Genomic DNA, 17917 nt, shown 5'->3' on the forward strand with positions numbered 1-17917 from the left:
AAACCTTTGGCATTCAGAAATTCTATTAAACTCTTATCGGCAGGCTGCAGACTCAGGGCAGCCCTGCGGGCCATTGTTCAACCGTGAAGATAGAATCAGAGGGAGGGCCAGTGCTGAATCAGCCTTATTCCCCAACAATACCCCATGTTTCATGAAAGCTGTTGAATTCAGATATGTAATGGTCAGACTCAGGGAACAACACAAAACAGGGAGAAATCGTGCAATAGAAGACCTCGTGGGGTAGAATTATTTTTTCAGGTTATAGAAATTATACTTGTGAAAACTTAAGTCTTTCAACGCGTCATGTTTCCCTCTTTGAAAAGCCATGCACTTCCTCGAGTGTGGAGCCCTGGTGGCGGGGAGTGGGTCCCAGACCCCACCTGGGGCTGCTTGGGGCCAGAATCCGGAAATCGGTGCCTGTCGGCGGATCCTAGCGAGCCCTGGGAGCTCCCACTGGGAGGTGAAAGTCATGTGAGCGGCTTCAGAAGACGGCTTTTGATGAGGAAAGGTCCTGAATCTTTAGCTGAGACTGTCAGGAGGACAAGCAGGCGACGCGGGAGGGGAGCAGGGCACACAGGGGCTTTGCTGCGAGTTTCTCCGGTGGCAGCTTCTCCTCGTCCCGGGCAGAAGCCCGAGCGGCGCGTGGACCGATCAGCACTCAGCACTCTGGACAGCGCCCTGCCCTGCGCCCCGGCCTTTGTTCTGGGCACGCGGACGCCTCGGCTCGGCTCGCAGCAGCACTCAGCAGGCGCTAAACTGCCGGCTGGGAGAAGCAAACCCAAGCTCCCAACCCCAACAGACCCCTGCTCGTAAGTGACACCAGCAAGGTATAACATAAAGCTTTTTTTCTTACGCAGGGTGAACATTGTCAGAATCTTTAAAAATCATAAAATACTTTCTTCCCATAACTAAGCGTGAAGCACATCATTTAAGTTTTGCTTCATAAAAATCTGTGCGGAAGTCACATGCGACTTCTTTTAAGTTTGGGCAGATCCACAGGAAAACAACTCCTTTCTGACTGGTGGTCCTCAGACTCCACACAGGGAGGGAAAGGGGAGATTTGCAAAACCAAACCTGCAGTGGCAGCCGCCTGAGAAAGTGCTTTGTGTGCGCTGGGGGAGGTGGGCTTGACGATCGCTTAGCCAGTAAGATCACTTCAAATAAAGTGTAATTACTTGTGCAAATCTGCACACAGACATTCCAAGTGTTAGTTCATTTGCTTCATAAAAACTCTTTCAAGTAATTTTGGTCTAAACTTTCTGCATCTGTAATTGGCACCACCTTCTCTGGTGACCAGCTGGGGGAGAGGTTTTTCTTGTTTCCTTCTGAAAGCTTCCCCGCAGATGGGCGCCTGCCTTAATGCTGCAGACGACAATTAGGGCCGTTGTGTGCGGAGCGAGATGGTCAGCATTAATATTGTATAGAACAGCTGAGGGCTGGGGGGCGCTGCCCCAGGCAGGCCCTGGCAGATGGAGCAAACAAAACCAGGAGCCACTCTCCCCGTCTCACACTCACGCAGACACTCACAAACACTTGGCACCAGTTTGTGAGACTCACACGCACACAGCGCTCACACACCCAGCAACTTTGAGTGTGACGAGCGGCCCAGCCAAAGCCCCTTGCCACAGTCGGTCCAGGTGGACATCTGTTGTGGAGACATGGGAGGCACACACAGTCTCTCACCGCCTCCTCACAGAGCCTCACTGCCCGGCCGGGGGCTCCTGACACCCCTGGCTGCACCTGGCCTGCTGGGCAGACCTGAAGGGCGGGTGCTTCACAGAAGGAGGCCTGGCTGGCACCTGCACATCCTCCCTCCTCCCCACCTCCAATCTTCACAGAGCAGCCTTCACAGCACTGTCAGCCTTCTGCAAGCCACAGTATCTGCTGGAAGGGGAGGTGTAGGCCGGTTTCTGAGGGGCCCTGGCCACAATTCAGGAGGAAGCGTGTGTCTGTCACCTCCTCAGCTGCCCAGAAAAGAGCACTGAGCAGGGAAGGGGGGACGCACACGGCTAATTACTCCCTTTGGCATCTTGGCAGAAACATGTGAACAGGCCCTGGGTGGGGTGTGAGGGACTTGGCAGGGGGAGGGGGTACGCACCCAGGAAGGTCCCACAGAGCATCATCCTGGCCAAGCGATGCACCTCCTCTCAGGGCCTGGACACACTTCCCTTCATGCTGGAGAAAGTTGCTGCACAAACTTCTGTGTCCCAGGGCCCTGGGGAGCCTCCACTGCATCCAGCCAATCAAGACCACAGAGCAGAAAATCACAAACTGATGCCCAGCCTCCTGCCAATGAGGCTCCCCTCACCACACAATGGGCCTTGGCCCCAGACAATGCGGGCCCCGCCTGCAGGGCCAGGGATGTGGGGGAGGCAAAGACAGTCCCTCCCTCACACTCACAGGCTCACGGTGAGAGAGGGGAAGGGCCTTTCTGAAGACACTCCCTCCTCCTCCTGCCTCCTCCCTTGGGGGAAGGGAAGCATTATGGGCGGGGAGGGGACTGTCAGACTAAGTCAAGCCTGAAAACTGGTGGGGATGAGTCTGGTTGGAGAAGAGTGGGATTGGGTCTAGGGGAGCCTCAGCCTCCCCGCAGTACAACCACTGGCTGCCGAGACTGCAGGTCCCTGAGGCTCCTGAGCTGTAGTCAACTCCCACCACCTGACCCCAAGCAGAAGTCTCACCTCTCAGGAGGGCCCACAGGGCAGAGAGTGGGATGTTCAGGGGGGAAAAGGCAGAGCAAGGAGTGGGGGTAGGGTGAGGGTGGGGCTGGGGGAGGCTTTTTCTGGATGATTCCTCCTGCTCTACCCCATGTCTAGGACACTTTGCTGCCCACTGTAGACCTTTGGAACAATGAACATGGCCACACTGTGCAGTCTGCTGCCTCCTCTGATGCTGGGGAAAGCCCCCACTCACCCTCAGGCAGCTCAGGGTCACCTCCTGGTCCTGATGCTGCAGGTGTCTATCCCTGACAGGTGGAGGCCTGGGTACCGCCTGTGGCTTTTCTTTCCCATCACATGGCCTAATCCAGGCTGGTCACTTTCATCCTGGCAGCATTGCAGGGGAGACAGAATGTAGGGAGGCCCAGAGCTTTGGAGGAGGCAGATCTGGGCTCCTTTCTGGCCTGCTTCTCACAGCCCTGGGACCACAAACATTCAACGTTCACATTGGCAATAGGGGCACTCACAGGTGGTCCAAAGGGAGACCGCAAAGCCATGGCTGCACCCAAGTTGGGTGTGGAGGGAGCTAGGAAGAGCCACGAGGGACTCCAGAGCTTGGCCTGACTATTGGGTGGGTGGCAGCGCCTCCTGCCAGAGGATGGTGGGTAGAAGATCAGAATAGTGGGAACCCATGGCTCCCTGTGGACGTCAGAGCGTCTGTGAGTCACCCAGTGACTGTCAACCAGGACATCAGTTTCCAGACAAAGGCTCAGGGTTGAGATTGGGCTTGAAATAAAAGGTGAGTCATCCCACTTAGAAGAGAGAACAGTGAGGACAAAAGCAAAAGAAAGAAGCAGCAGAACAGGGGAAAATGCCAGCAAGAGGGGAAAATGGGGCAGGCAGGGGAAAATGGAGACAGGAGTGAGTAAATGTTGGGAAGGCAGCTACTGATCTTTTGGCGTGGGTGCGTATCCCACTGGGTTCTGGGTCTCTTCCTCCTGGCTGGTGACTGACATGCTGTGATGGGCAAAGCAACTTGGGCAGGTTACCCACCTCTCTGACTCAGTTTCCTCATCTGTCACATGAGGGCCACAGGGACTCCAGCCAGGGCCAGCAGGGGTTGGCACTGACTCACTGCTCAGGATCTGCCACCAGTTCACTCCCCCATGCCCTGTGGGCTCCTCTCAGCACCTCGGCTACCAGATGCCCTTGTACCTCCCGCTGGCTCTGCCTGGGGGGACTACCTACCTTTGAGGAGAATGGGTTTTCTGGATGGAGGTAACTAAGGCTGATAATTTTAAGTAGCAATGGTGGGAAACCCAGGAAAGGTTTGTGCTGCTTCCTTTTAATAGAACCAAGGACCTCGTAATCCATCCCAGAACAAAGCTGCTCAGATGGACATGTTCAGAACCAGGTGGACAAATCAGGGCTCTTCTCGAAGGTGAGGTCCTCATGGCCCCCAGCCCCGCTAGGGAGAACTGTGGAGAGTTGAGGAGCATTCACCGCAGGGGCTTCCCCCACAGCCTGGGAAAGTCCAGCCCATGATTAGGACATGCCTGGCTGTTGAGGGCCGCAGTCACCCCAGGCTCACTCAGGGGTTCCTGTGGCCATGGCACCTCCCCCTCACCCAGAAGCAGGGCTGCAGCTGGCCCAAGTGCAGACCTCCAGACATCACCCACCAAAGCTCTATTCTCACTGAGACTTCCAAAGGGGCCCCAGTGCTGTGTCCACAAGCTGAAGTGGCCACAGACAGAGCAGGGGTCCTGCCTGCTGGGCCTGTTCTGGGCTCCAGGAGTCCCTGGCTACCCAAGAGAGTAGTGCTTTATGGCTGCCGGCCTTCAGCCATCCGGCCCAGCACTGGTGCCCAGTGATACTGTCGTAGGGCACTCCCCACATGTGCACCCAAAAAGCTCCTCTGATCTGCCTTTTTGACTCCTCACCCGCTCTGCCACCACCCAGGACCTGTCCAGGGCTTCTCAGAGCCTCAGGGCCTCAGCACTGTTTAGGGCTCAAAGACTCAGGGTGCCTTCCCAGCCTGGGTCACAGCCTCACCTTCCTAAGGCCAAAGGGATTCCAAAAGCCACGACTCAAGCCATGAGCAGGCCAGCCTGCTGCTAAGATGCAGAAGGGGGACATCACCTTAGAACTGTCGTAGGGCACTCCCCACATGTGCACCCAAAAAGCCCCTCTGATCTGCCTTTTTGACTCCTCACCCGCTCTGCCACCACCCAGGACCTGTCCAGAGCTTCTCAGAGCCTCAGGGCCTCAGCACTGTTTAGGGCTCAAAGACTCAGGATGCCTTCCCAGCCTGGGTCACAGCCTCACCTTCCTAAGGCCAAAGGGATTCCAAAAGCCAAGACTCAAGCCATGAGCAGGCCAGCCTGCTGCTAAGATGCAGAAGGGGGACATCACCTTAGAATGAGTCATCCTATGGGTCGGCTGGGGATGAGTGGCAACCAGTTGGGGCTCTGAGCAGATCGACTTGGAGACAGAAGCCAGCCCAAGGACCTGGGTCACCAGACCCTTAGGCCTCTGGGGTTGCCCAGCCCAAGGGTCCTAGGGTCTGTAGGCAGCTCACAGCAGATTCAGCAATAACCCAGCCTCAGGAACCCCAGGAGAAAGGAAGGTCACAGTCACTGCCACAGCATGGGAGGAGGCATTTCTCTGCAGCACAAGAAATCTAGGTCAGACCCCAGGAAGAACTGGGAGCACTTCCAGAGAGAGGCTGCCTTCCCACCCCCTGCATGTTAGGCTGGCATCAGGGTGCTGTGGAGCTCAGAGCCGCCAGCAGGGCCAGGGCAGCTGAACATCCAGCACCAAGTAGGTGAGAAGGAGTGATGAGGCTCCGTGCTGGGCCCAGGACACTGCCCACAGCATCCTGGGGGGAGGGACGTAAGCTCCTGACAGGGAGGCCTGACTGGGAAGGGTTGTTGGGCAAGGGCACAGGCTGTGTGGATGGAAGAAGCCCACTCAGTGAAAGTGGGGCTGGGGTCAGGGTGAGTGGAGGACTCACTTCCCTGGGTGTTGGGGGCCCCAGGAGGCTGAGAGACTGGCCACCCTGAGGCAGAGGAGGGGAGGGAAGAGAGGCAGGTGTGCTGGAGTGCCGGCCAGGGGTGCGGAGAGACAGGACCCTGCCTCATTGTTCTAGGAGCGTCTGGGGTGAAGCAGGGGTGAGAACCCCCAGTGACCTGGTCCTGCCAGGACAGAAAGAGAGTCAGGGGCAAAAAGCAGCTGACCCAGGAGGTGGACAGAGACAAAGACCAAAGGAACAGGGGCAATGGCCAGGGGGTGGCCAGAGAACAGGGTCAGGGTATTAAACCCAGAGATGGAAACAGACAGAGGCAGGAGAGGGGACGAAGGAGGTGGGGACAGAGAAGAGACAAAGCAGAGAGGAGAGGCGACAAAACAGATGGACCGAGAGGTAAAGGACGTAGAGAAAAGGAAAGAGATCGACTGCCAGGGCTTCCTGGGAACCTGCTCAGGGAGAGCAGGCAGGGTGGGCAGCGTGTGGGAGCCCCCATCTTTGTCCTCCACCCTGCAGGGGTCACACTTCTCTGTGTGAGTGTGTGCATGAGCGTGAGTGCACGCTCGTGTGAGGACAAGGGTTCAGTGCCTTGCCCCGCTCCAGGCTCTGTTTAAATGGCTTTCGAGTTGCGCTCCCAGAACAGATGGCCTCAGAGATAAAGCCACCGGCGCCTGGACAGAGCGAGGCTGCAGCGGTTGCCATGGCAGGCTGGGCTGGCAGAGTCCACTCATTAGCGGATAGAGAGTGAGGCCCACAAATGTCAAGAGGGGCTTATGGGGAGGGGCACCTCCAGCAGAGCCCCAAAAGGGAAAGATCCTCACCTGAGTGCCCAGAACCTGCAGTCTCGGGAACAGAGCTTGGTGGATGGATGGGCACTGGCCAGCTGCAGGCTGAGTTCCAGAGGCAACTGCCATGCTAGCCTGGGCACAGTGGAAGAAATACTTCCCATGTCTCCATCCCATGATGCCCCAGTTGGAGCTCAGGACGTGCAGACCTTAGATGGATGTAGTCATGTCCAGCGCTGCAGACCAGTCACTGGCATGGGGCCAGTACCACACTCGGGTGACAGGACAGTTTCCAGGTGAGTGAAGGGGCAGGCCCTGGTCAGTCCCAGCCTCACATGCAGTGCCCTGGGGAGGAGTGGGAGCTGACCACAGGGGCTCTAGTGCCTGTGCCAGAGCCCTTTTATCCCAGCTGGGGACCCAGAAGAGGGAAGGGTCAGCTGGAGCCCTGAACAGGGTGGGAGTGACAGACCCTGGTGGCAGCTCCTCCATCACCCCAACAAGCACTCCCCGAGCACCTTCGTGGCCAAACTCCACTGAGGGAGCCAGGCTAGGCCTCCCAAGGATCACTTGACCCACGAGTCCCATCCCCAAGGAGAAGGAACAGAGGAGCTCCCGCCATGCGGGGCACAGGGCATCTTCATCTATGGAGTCCCCCGTGGGTCCACAGGGTTGTTCCTGACTTGTAGACATGGCCCAGAAGGGTGGAGGGCCCACAGCTTCCTGGGCAGAGCAGGGACTGCAGCCCAGGACTTCTGGCACCAAAGGCCGGATTGGAGCCCTCCAAACCCAAGAGAGGCCTTGGCAGCACCTTTCCTCAGCTGGGACCTCAGACAGTGAAAGCTCCAGAAAGGAAGGGTCCCCTGCTAGGCTTCAAAGGGAGGGCAGAGCCAGGACGAGGATCCCAGCCTGGAGTGAGCAGGGGGCAGCCGTGGGCACGTGAGCAAAGCTGGGTGTGTAGGGGCATGGGGAGCTGGGGTAGCAGAGGGGTCCTGGGTAGGTGCCTGAAGGACACATCTACCAGGAGAACAACAGAAACACCGGCCATGGAGCATCCAGAGCCTTGGGCCTGGTCAGCCTGGGACTACCCAACTGGCCAGTGGGCCTGAACCAGGCCAGGGCTAGCAGTTTTGCCCAGTGTCCCAAAGCCACACCTATCCCTATATCCCAACCCAGTACAAGCTCCAGATACCTCCAAATCCCAGAGCCCTATGCAGCCCTCCCACCCCCCACATAGACCACACACACACCACATATGCAAACACATACATGCACTCACATACACATATACACATACCACTAACATATATACACACCCGCACACTTATATATACACACACTTGCATATACATACACACATACACACTTGCATACATATACACACATATACATACAAACACACACGTACACGCACTCACACATATACGTACACACACCAGAGCCCTGAGCCTGCTGGCTGAGGCTGTGATGAGACAGCCCTGGACTCTCCGGGCCCCCACCCAGCCCAGCTTTGAGCCCCCTGAGTGGGGGGGGGCAAATGGGGGATGGGTGGGTCAGGTCTGCTGGTGCTGCTTGGTAAGTGCAGGAGGGGCTGCACCTGAGCGTGGACATGGGTATGGCTTACTGCGGGCCTCGGTATAACAACCCACTGTGCCCCTTGAGCCCAGAACCCTGTGTGCCCCTCCCTCCCTGATGCCCACCACACACACACCCCAGAGCCCTGAATGCCAGTGTCAACCCCAACCCCACACACTGGGCACCCCTGAGTCTGCAAGAAAAAGGAAAAGCTGATGGAGCACGCCACCCCCTCCCCAGGAGCATGGCTGGGGGTAGTAGAGGCCCAGAGCTGGCTGGGAGGTGGGCACCATTGGCCCAGCATTCACCGAGGTGGGACCATCCAGGACCTGAGGTAGTCAGGAGAATGGGGCATTTCTGATCCACAAAGCTCCCAAGCTCTTAGGAGGCAATGATACCAGGTCAGTATTACAGAAACCGGGTGAGCATCCCCCGTACACTTTAAACTCAGCCCTTTGTACAGACGGAATATTTGCTGGACCATCGCTGAATAATGAAAGCACTTCAGGCACACAGTGGACATCATGGGTCTGTTGATGGCCATCAGCATAGCCTTACCATCCTGGCTGGCTCAGCACTCCATTTGGAGGAAGCCCAAAAGGCCTTCAGGGTAGACCTTTGTGTAGCCTGGGCGAAGAGTCCCCTGCAATTGCCACAAACCCCACCCTAATGTGCAGACCATGAGGGACGTCCCCGAAATGCAGACACCCACCCGGAACACCCAACTGACATGCAGACACCCACCCGGGACGTCCCCCAATGACTGGACACCCACCCGGGACACCCCCGAACTGCGGACACCCCGGGAAGCCTACCTTGTTCATCTATGGGCACACCCTGGGCCTCAGTTTCTCCTTACACAGAGCCCCATACCCCCAGATCCCCAATTATCACAAGGAATTAAGGCTCGATGGTGACTAAACTGACCAAGTTTCCAGGAGCAGAGCAAAGACACCCCATAGGACACCAGTACCACGGTCCACCCCACCCCACCGGTGAAGAAGCAAGGCCAAAGCCCCAAGGAGGTGTCAGTGAGTGACACCCACGTCCCAGTGGCCATTGTGCCTGGTGCTGCTAGCCCCATCCCCACATTTCAACTGCCCTGTGCACCTGTATGCAAATCCCACAGAGGGCGCAGGGGTGGGGGGCTGAGGGCATTGACCATGAGCAGGGTGCTGCAGAGAAGGGCAGGGAGGAGGTGACTTCAGGGTGACAGTTCTGTGTTCAGGGTGGCCATAGGCCCCTGCTCTGGAGAAATAAGCAGGATTGTGTGAGGAGGGATGTGAGCCCCCACCTGAGCCCGGGAGCCAGCCCCAGCTCTGAAGAAGGGGCTGCCAGACTGAGGAACAGGACACTGGGAGCGTGGCCTGCAGAGGACCCAGGCGTGGGGGCCACTGTGTGAAGCTCAGGTACTATGGCTGCCAAGTTTCCTTGGAAACACTGTGCTGGACCCATCTGAGTCTGCACAAAACAGTGACAACGTGCAACCGTGGCAAGGGGTGAACGTTCTCAGCCACTATAACCCTGCTGCCTTACCACCACCACCCCGACCCCACTCTGCCCAGTCACTGGTCTCTCAGGAGTCTGGCACAGAGGATAGGGATGGGCGGTCAGCACAGGAGGGAACTCCAGCAGCCCAGCACTGCCAACCCATCTGGTGGAAGGTGACCCCCACTGCACCCATGAACAGAGCCTCTCCCTGCTTCGGGGCCAGGAACACATCCTCCCCACCCCCAGGTCCTGGAACACCAGCACCAGGGCAGCTGCCCCTGCTCTTGGAAGAGTAATGCCCACATCATTACCATTCAGCAGCCCCAGGGCATCGCCGATGCCAGCCCCTCCTCCCTCCAGCAGCCTGTGAGTGAGACTCCAGTGTCCCCAGTCCACAGGCAGGAGGCTGAGGTCCAGAGGAGAGCCAGGGTTGGAACCCAGGCCTTCTGCCTTCAGAGAGCATGTTCCTGTCCCCCAGCATCTGTAGCCTCAAAGCAGGAGCCCATGGGTGGGGAGAAACAGCAGTAAGGAGGCTGAGGTCCAGAGGAGAGCCAGGGTTGGAACCCAGGCCTTCTGCCTTCAGAGAGCATGCTCCTGTCCCCCAGCATCTGTAGCCTCAAAGCAGGAGCCCATGGGTGGGGAGAAACAGCAGTAGTCACCCCAAATGGCCCCAACCTGAGGCAGGTGGCAGCAGCAGAGCTGCACAGAGGCTTTCTGTGTGCACGTGTGCAAGCACGTTCATGCATGCATGTGTGCATTGCACGTGTGTGAATGCATTCACCATTCCTGCTCCTCACAAAGAGCTTCAGGTCTAGACCCTCAGCCATGAGAGAGTCCTGTGGACCGGCCCCTGTCATCTGCCATCCAGTGAGCGTGTGCTGGACACAGGCCAAGCAGGAGCCCATCCCACCCACTCATCCCACTTCCCCTTCAGCCCAGAGCCCACCACACTGCCCCACACAAGGCCAGACTACAGCTCAGACTGTGAGGTCTTCCTCATAGTGGGCCTCTGGGGTTCCTGCTCCCAGGCCTTGGCAGGTGCTGGCCATAGCAAGGACACTCCCTTTGCTCGTCGTGAAGAACAGCCTCAGCTCAAGCGTCCTTCCTCCAGAGGTCTGCCCAGACTCCTTGGCCAGTCGGAGCTCCGCGTCTCCCCTGGGAGTGTTCTCCACGCTGCTCCCTTCTGATGCCTGTGCTGCTCTCTGTGCCTCTCCCGCGTGGCCCGGCCCACATCTGTCCACGCCTCACCAAGTCTGTCAGCCACAAGCTGCCTGCAGCTACTTTGCCCTCTGCAGATGACGATACAGTGTATCTGTACCTCTTTGCTTTTATGTGGTGGTTTTTCACATTTATCCTGCAATGTGGAGCCATTATATTGGAAATTGCTTCATCAGGAAGTGAAAACTTATAATGGGAACAGCAGGCATCAGGGAGAGTGTGTCCTGGCCATTAGGCATCCTGTGCCTGTGTAGAAGCCTCGGCAGAGCTGGCAGTGGGGGCAGGAAGCAGCCTGTCTGCGAAGAGGCCCCCAGGGAGTCTGCCCCACACCTCCGACCCCAAACATACAGAATCACAAAAGAGGTTTAGATGAATGTCTTCAATGTGATGATATGACAATTTACCGGGATCTGAGATGATGTCCTTCTAGGTGTGGGGCATCTGGCGCACTTTCTAACCTGAACATGTGTGGTGCTCATGGTTCACGGCAACTCTGGGGCAGTCCCAGAGCCTCTAATGGAATTTGACTGGGTTGTGAGATCCCAAGTCTGGAGCCCTGTGCCTTGTAACCCTCTACATCCCCTCCTCAGTGGCCCTGTGATGCAGACCTGCCCAGCTCCATGGGGACAGAGGAAGTGGACACCTTCATGTGCTCGGCCAAGTGTAATGAGCCCAGTGTGCACGGCTGGATCACAGGCAGGAGCAGCCCTTCCCCCACTCCTCACACAGGCCTCCCTGCCCCCAACCTGACAGCAGCCACCCCTCCATCCTGTGCACCCCAGTTACACCCTGCACTTCAGGATAAAGGGAGCAGCCCTTCCCCCACTCCTCACACAGGCCTCCCTGCCCCCACCTGACAGCAGCCACCCCTCCATCCTGTGCACCCCAGTTACACCCTGCACTTCAGGATAAAGATGCAGGCCTTGGACCTGCCCCTTTGCTCCCCTGGACTCTGCCATACTTGGATCCACTTCTACCTCCCATCCTGCACCCCGCCATCTCCTTCCCCAGGGTCCTTCTGCCAAGCTGCTCTCCGGAAAGCTTCCAGATTAGGCCACAGCCTCCTGGGAGCAATTCCCAAGGCCCTTGTCACTGCTGGAATTGCACAAGTAACTGTCATGGTCTGTCTGACATCAGGCACAGGTGAGGGGCAGCGTGGTCTGTCTTATCTGGCATCTGCTCAGGGAAAGTGCCAGATAAATGTGGACGCATGCAGGAAGGACTTTGGTAGGGCTGCTGATGACCCCACACACATCTGAGGGAGGCTGCGACTGGTGTCACAGAGGAGGCTCAGAGAACAGGCCTTCTTTGAGAGGCTGGGGGAGTGGGGAGGGGCGAGGCCGGAAGATGGGGTTGCCACACAAAGGGCTCCATCTGCAAAGTCGGCCCTGCACCTGCCCTGGCGCCCCGTCCACGCGAGCAGCCCAAGGGCACTCAGGGAGGGGCATGGTGTCTGCCTCACTAAGGGGGCCACCTCCTCCGCCCCTAGGCAGAGGAGGCTCCAGAGCTGGCTCAGAAGGCCTTTGCGATGCACAAGGGCCCAGGGTCTCGTGGGCCAAGGGCTCCCAGGGGCCATGAGGACCACACTGCTGGTCAGTGCCCCACATCTGCACCCAGCATCCATCCCTGTCTCCTCTTCAGGGAAGACCAGGCCTGGGCCTGGAGGGAAGCTGGCCCATTTCCTTAGGCCCTCCCCGGCCTCCCAGTTCCAGGCCCAGTCTCATAGTCTCTCCCCTGAGCTGCCTCAGACCCTTGAGAGAAGATGAGGCCTGGGCTGGATCTCAGGAGACAGAAGAGACTGGGAAAGGCCCAGTGCCCACAGCAGCTGCCAGGCTGGGGGAGGAGAGGGACAGGGCTGGAGGCGGGCCTCAGGGCATTCAACATCCGCTGCAGCAGCCCGACCACTAATTCTCCCTAATTGCTTTAAAGTTGTACTAACTGAACTGATTGAAAATGGGAGGAGGATATTGTCCAAGAAGCCAGCAGCCCATCCCCCAAACCAACCCTAACCCAGCAGACACCAGGGCAGGGCTGGAGCTCCTCGACAGTCCAGGTGAGCCCTCTACCAGATTTGGGGCTGGGGGTTGATGGACATAGCCAGAAGGGGCCAAGCTCAAACCAGGGTGTGTCCAACCCCAGGATGGAACACAGAAAGGCTGCCATGTGGGATGAGACACGGCACTTAGTCTCTCTCACACACACAGCATCCACACGCAGGTCCTAGGCACCCCGCCAGGCCCTCAGCTGCCCGGCTTCCTGGTCCACTGACACATTCCACAAACTGCCAGGCCCAGTGCTGACAAGAGGGCCCCAGGACAATGCCAGATCCCACAGCCCTTTGTGCACCTGCCACATCTTGACGCAATTATGACAGATCTGTTCCCCCACCAGCCAGGAGACCCGCAAGACAGGCCCGGGCCAGATCCTGCCCTGGACCCTGAGAGGAAAGTGACTAGGAAACACCAGAGAAGGAGGAATGGGTATAAATGGCCCCTTTATCAGCTCAAGACAGACACACAGTCGTGTGGCTTTTGTTTCTCCAATTAGTGTGCAAGCCTCCAAACCCTTTTAGCACAAAGTTGATGATTTCTTTAAGTCCCCTCCTCCAAAAGGCATTCCAATTGCCTAAACATGTTAGGGGCTTAGTCCAAAGGAGGCCAGTCCTGCTCCCAAAGCCTGGTGGAGAGGAGCCCCCAGAGAGCCTCACCATTCCATGGGCAGTGCTGCTCCAGTTGTGACCGGCCTCATGGTGTTGCTGTTGAACACTGGGCCTGCACAGTCCTGTTGCTGTTGCCTGCTGGGCACAGCCCCATCCCACAGGCTGCTGCAGGGCCTGGGGTCAGTGACTGATCAGTGTGAGCATGCACAGACCCACAGCCTTAGGGCTCAGAGCATTGATCCCCTAATGCCCAGAGATTAGTCTCCTGCCCACAAGCCTCCAGGCCCAGTGCTGGACCCCAGTCTTTCCCTTTCCCTAGGAGTGAGCCCCCTGTCAGGGAGGGGACCTGGAGTCCTTTCCTCACAGCTAACATCCATTGGAAGGACTCTAATAATGCTGGACCTCAAAAGCAAAGGGCTTGGTGGGGTAGGCCTGGTCTCCCTGTGCTCCTGAGAGCCCTGTGCAAGCACGGCCTCTTCCCAAAGCTTGCAATGTTGCTGCATCCCCAGCATGGAGGGGAGGCCAAGTCCTTGGAGGAATGTTTCAGAAGCTCTGCCCATAGGAAGTGCTCAGCCAATTTCTGCACTGAGGGGGCCTAAAGAGGACCCCAGAAGATTATTCAGTCTCTCTCAGAGAGATCAGAAACCAAGGCCTAAGGGATGGAAAAGGGCCCCTAAATATTCCTCTTTCCCACCTTCTCACATCCGTGTAGGAAAATAGAGGCTGACCCAGGCAAAAAGGCATGTCTGAGCTCAGACCCTTCTTTCTCACTACACCTTCAGTGCCTCCAGTGAAATATACCCCAAAATAGCTGCCTGCACTCACAGCCACACACAGTGCACATAACACACATGCAACACACATGCACATGGAGTCACACAGAACATGCACAAGGACATGAAGCCAACTGCAACCCAACACCCCCAAGCCAGATGTCCAGGTCTGTGGCCCTGAAGGTGGTGTATTCGTGTGTGTATATGTGTATGCATGTGCTCATGTGTAAATATGTAGTGTGTACATGTGAGTGGTGTGCATATATATGTATGTACATATACATGTATAGGTGCACATGTATAGATGCCCACAGAAGTTTGCGTGTGTGTGCTCTGTGTGTGTATATGCTTATATGTACATAAGTGAGTGGTACCTGTGTTTATATGCACACATGTATATAGGTGTTCGTGTGTGTGCACACATTGCATGTACATCTGTACGTGTGAGTGTGTCCATATGTGTGGAGGTGGTGAGTGTATGTGCATGTAGTGCACATGTGTGCATGCATGCATGAACATGTGTGTGAGAGTGGTGAGTATGGGTGTGTGCAGAGCCTCAGACTGAGTCTGGCGGGGGCTTAGGTTCCTGCTAGATCCAGGGAGGGGAGACTGGGGAGACATCATTGGAACCTGATGCAGGCTGAGGTCCCTTCCCTCCCACTGAATGGGCCTATCAGGTGAGTACACGTGCACCCATGGTGTGTGCACAACACTCTTCTGCTCCACATATACACGTGCTAGATCCAGGGAGGGGAGACTGGGGAGACATCATTGGAACCTGATGCAGGCTGAGGTCCCTTCCCTCCCACTGAATGGGCCCATCAGGTGAGTACACGTGCACCCATGGTGTGTGCACAACACTCTTCTGCTCCACATATACACACATGAACACACGACCCACACACATATACACATATGAATGTGCATGCACACCATTCACACTTACACACATGCACCACTCATATGCACATATACACTTACATATGCACATAAACATACATGTACACACATGCATACATCACTCACACATACACACATGTATGCAGATAAACCCGAGTGCATATTTACACACACAAACACATCATGCATGTGATACACATCATGCATGTGATGCACACATGGGTGCACATGCATGAACATAAACATGTTGTTCACGTGCACACATGTGTTCACATACGCCTTTGTGTTTGCACATGTACAAGCATACACCACTCACATAGATGCATGTAAACACTCACCTAAACATATACACATGCACACATGCGTGCACTCACACTAACATACATGCCCACTAATGCTGATGTCCCAAAAGTGGGTCTTACGGAGCACACAGAACACACATCCTAAGACTCTGGTCCTCACCTGCCTGGGAGCCTGCTGTCTCATGGAGGGTAGGTGTCACAGTAGCTGGGTACAGGGTGGGATTTCCTTTTACCCAGAGGGTCTCCCAGCTCAGGCTCATGCTGGGGCCAGCCCAGCAGAGGGGACACGGAGGGAGGGGACTCACACCATGCCCCGCACACAGGAGGTGGCATGACTGGCTGAGCAAACGATTAAGGTGTGAACTGGTGCTGGAGCCGGTGCTGGACACCCACAGCCGACAGCCAAGGCAGCAGTCACATGTAGGAACGTGCCTCTCCTTCAGGAAAGGAGTGATGACAGAAACACAGGGCTGAGCTTTACGTAATTCCTGGTCATGTAGAAAGATGGGTGGGGAGACCTCCAGGCAAGCTGGGGAGGGGCTGGGGTTAAGGCGGCAGGGGGCGGGGGGCAGCCTCCCATCATATGCAGCTGTGCAGCAGGACAGCGTGGCCAGGAGAGCCCAGCAGGGACAGCATTCTTGTTGGGGCTGGTCGTGGTAGTGTCTGGGGCAGATTGGGGAGGGGGCCAACCTGCCAGGAGTTGGGGCCGGGCAGTGGTCTGGAATGACAGCTGCAGGAGGAGCCTCTAGAAACAGCAGGATTTGGGACAAGGAAGACAGGAGAGTGGAGAGAGTTAGCTAGATAACGAGCTGATTGGCAATGAGTAAACAGCAATTGCTTGATTAAAAATGTTTATGGTGCAATTAGCAGCTGTGCCATAAATAAAAGTTTAACTGTGTTCATTATAAACTTGTTGAGCCACAGGAAACAGCTCTCCGTGGCTGAACCAGCCTGTAACACTCTAACACCCGTGAACCATCTTCTAGGACACCCGGTGAAGGTGCCTCAGCACCCACTTGCTTTAGGGCTCCATCTCTTGCCTGACCCATGTCCTGATGCCTGAGGCCTGGACAGAGAGGAGCTGACCCCTCCCTAGGCCACATGTTGCCTCAACTGCCCATATTCTCGTCCACCACCAGGTGTGACACAGCTGCATGTCCCACCTGGGCTCAAGGTTCCTGGAAGTGCCATTCTGGTTCCATGTGACCCACCGGGCCCCAGCCCTGCCTCCCTATCACTGAGGAGGTGGAGGCTGGAGCCTCCACGTGATCCTCCCAACCCTTCTCCCCAGCTCTTCTTCTTCCTACAATTCTTCCAAACCCCTTCATCTGGGCAAATCTGGATGGTGGGCTGCAGGGTTAGAAAAGAAGTTGGTCAGGGCCAGCCCCGTGGCTCACTCGGGAGAGTGCGGCGCTGGTAGCGCCAAGGCTGCGGGTTCGAATCCTATATAGGGATGGCCAGTGCATTCACTGGCTGAGCGTGGTGCAGACAACACCGTGCCAAGGGTTGCGATCCCCTCACCGGCCAGAAAAAAAAAAAAAAAAGAAAAGAAAAGCAGTTGGTCAGCTCCCCAGGATGCCCCAAATTCAACCTATCACCAGCAAAATGTGTCTCTGCCCTCTACTCCCCCAACCCCAGGCCAGGGGCTCGTGGCCTTATTTGGGGGAGGGGTTCCTGTGGATCCTGGACCCAGGCCTATCTGGAGGGTGGACACTGCTTGCCCACTGAGCCAATGCCCACCATTTCTCTCTGCTATTCTATGGAGGACACCCCCCTCACTCCTGCCAGGTGTCCCAAGATGAACATCTGACAGCTCTCCTGGGCTCCCCAACCTAGCCACAGGACTGTGGGGGTCACCCCCTCCACACAGCACATACCACACTGCCCAAGCCCTGCAGCCCCTCTGCTCACAGGCCACAGCCAAGCTCTTCTTACTGTGCAGTCATGCTGACCACAAACACCCACTTCCTCTCCTGGATCTAAACCCATGGGGGCCCCACCTACCTGGGCACTGAATTTCTAATAGTTAGAGCAAGTGCTTAGAGAACCATTAAAGCAGGGCACCAAAACAACTGTCTTAAGAATTTGGCATTTTTTTCCGGAAGTGCCCAAGTAGTCATTCTGGGGGAAATCGGCAATGTTTGGGACTTTCTTACACTGATTTTATGATTTAATATTGTTTTTATGTTGAATTTTATGTCAAGGAGCATCATAACTTTTTGACAAGGGTTCAGCACACATGAGCTGGATGAATGGATGGATGGATGGATGATAGATCGATGGATAGCTGAGTGGATAAATGATGGATGGATAGGTGGGTGGATGGATGGACGATGTATGGATAGATGGATGGATGGGTGGGTGGGTGGTTGATGGATGGAATGGATAGATGGATGGGTGGATGGATGGATGGGTGGATGGATGGATGGACGGGTGGATGGATGGATGGATGGATGGATGGATGGATGGGTGGATGGGATGGATGGATGGATGGATGGATGGATGGATGGATGGATGGATGGATGGATGGATGGA

The 17917-nt window shown here is 56.4% G+C and overlaps 1 protein-coding gene across 1 annotated transcript in view; it reads right to left on the reverse strand.

Moving 5' to 3' along the window:
* MYT1 (myelin transcription factor 1) overlaps positions 1–2185 on the reverse strand; it is a 70896-nt gene extending 68711 nt beyond the window's left edge. The window contains exon 1 of the mRNA XM_008588055.1: positions 2099–2185. Within this exon, the coding sequence (XP_008586277.1) occupies positions 2099–2123 (25 nt within the window). The 5' untranslated portion in view covers positions 2124–2185. The remainder of the gene's footprint in view (positions 1–2098) is intronic.
* Between the last annotated feature and the right edge of the window lie 15732 nt (positions 2186–17917).

This window comes from Galeopterus variegatus, unplaced genomic scaffold, assembly GCF_000696425.1.
Source record: "Galeopterus variegatus unplaced genomic scaffold, G_variegatus-3.0.2 Scaffold4651, whole genome shotgun sequence".
In the NCBI taxonomy this organism is placed as follows: Eukaryota; Metazoa; Chordata; class Mammalia; order Dermoptera; family Cynocephalidae; genus Galeopterus; species Galeopterus variegatus.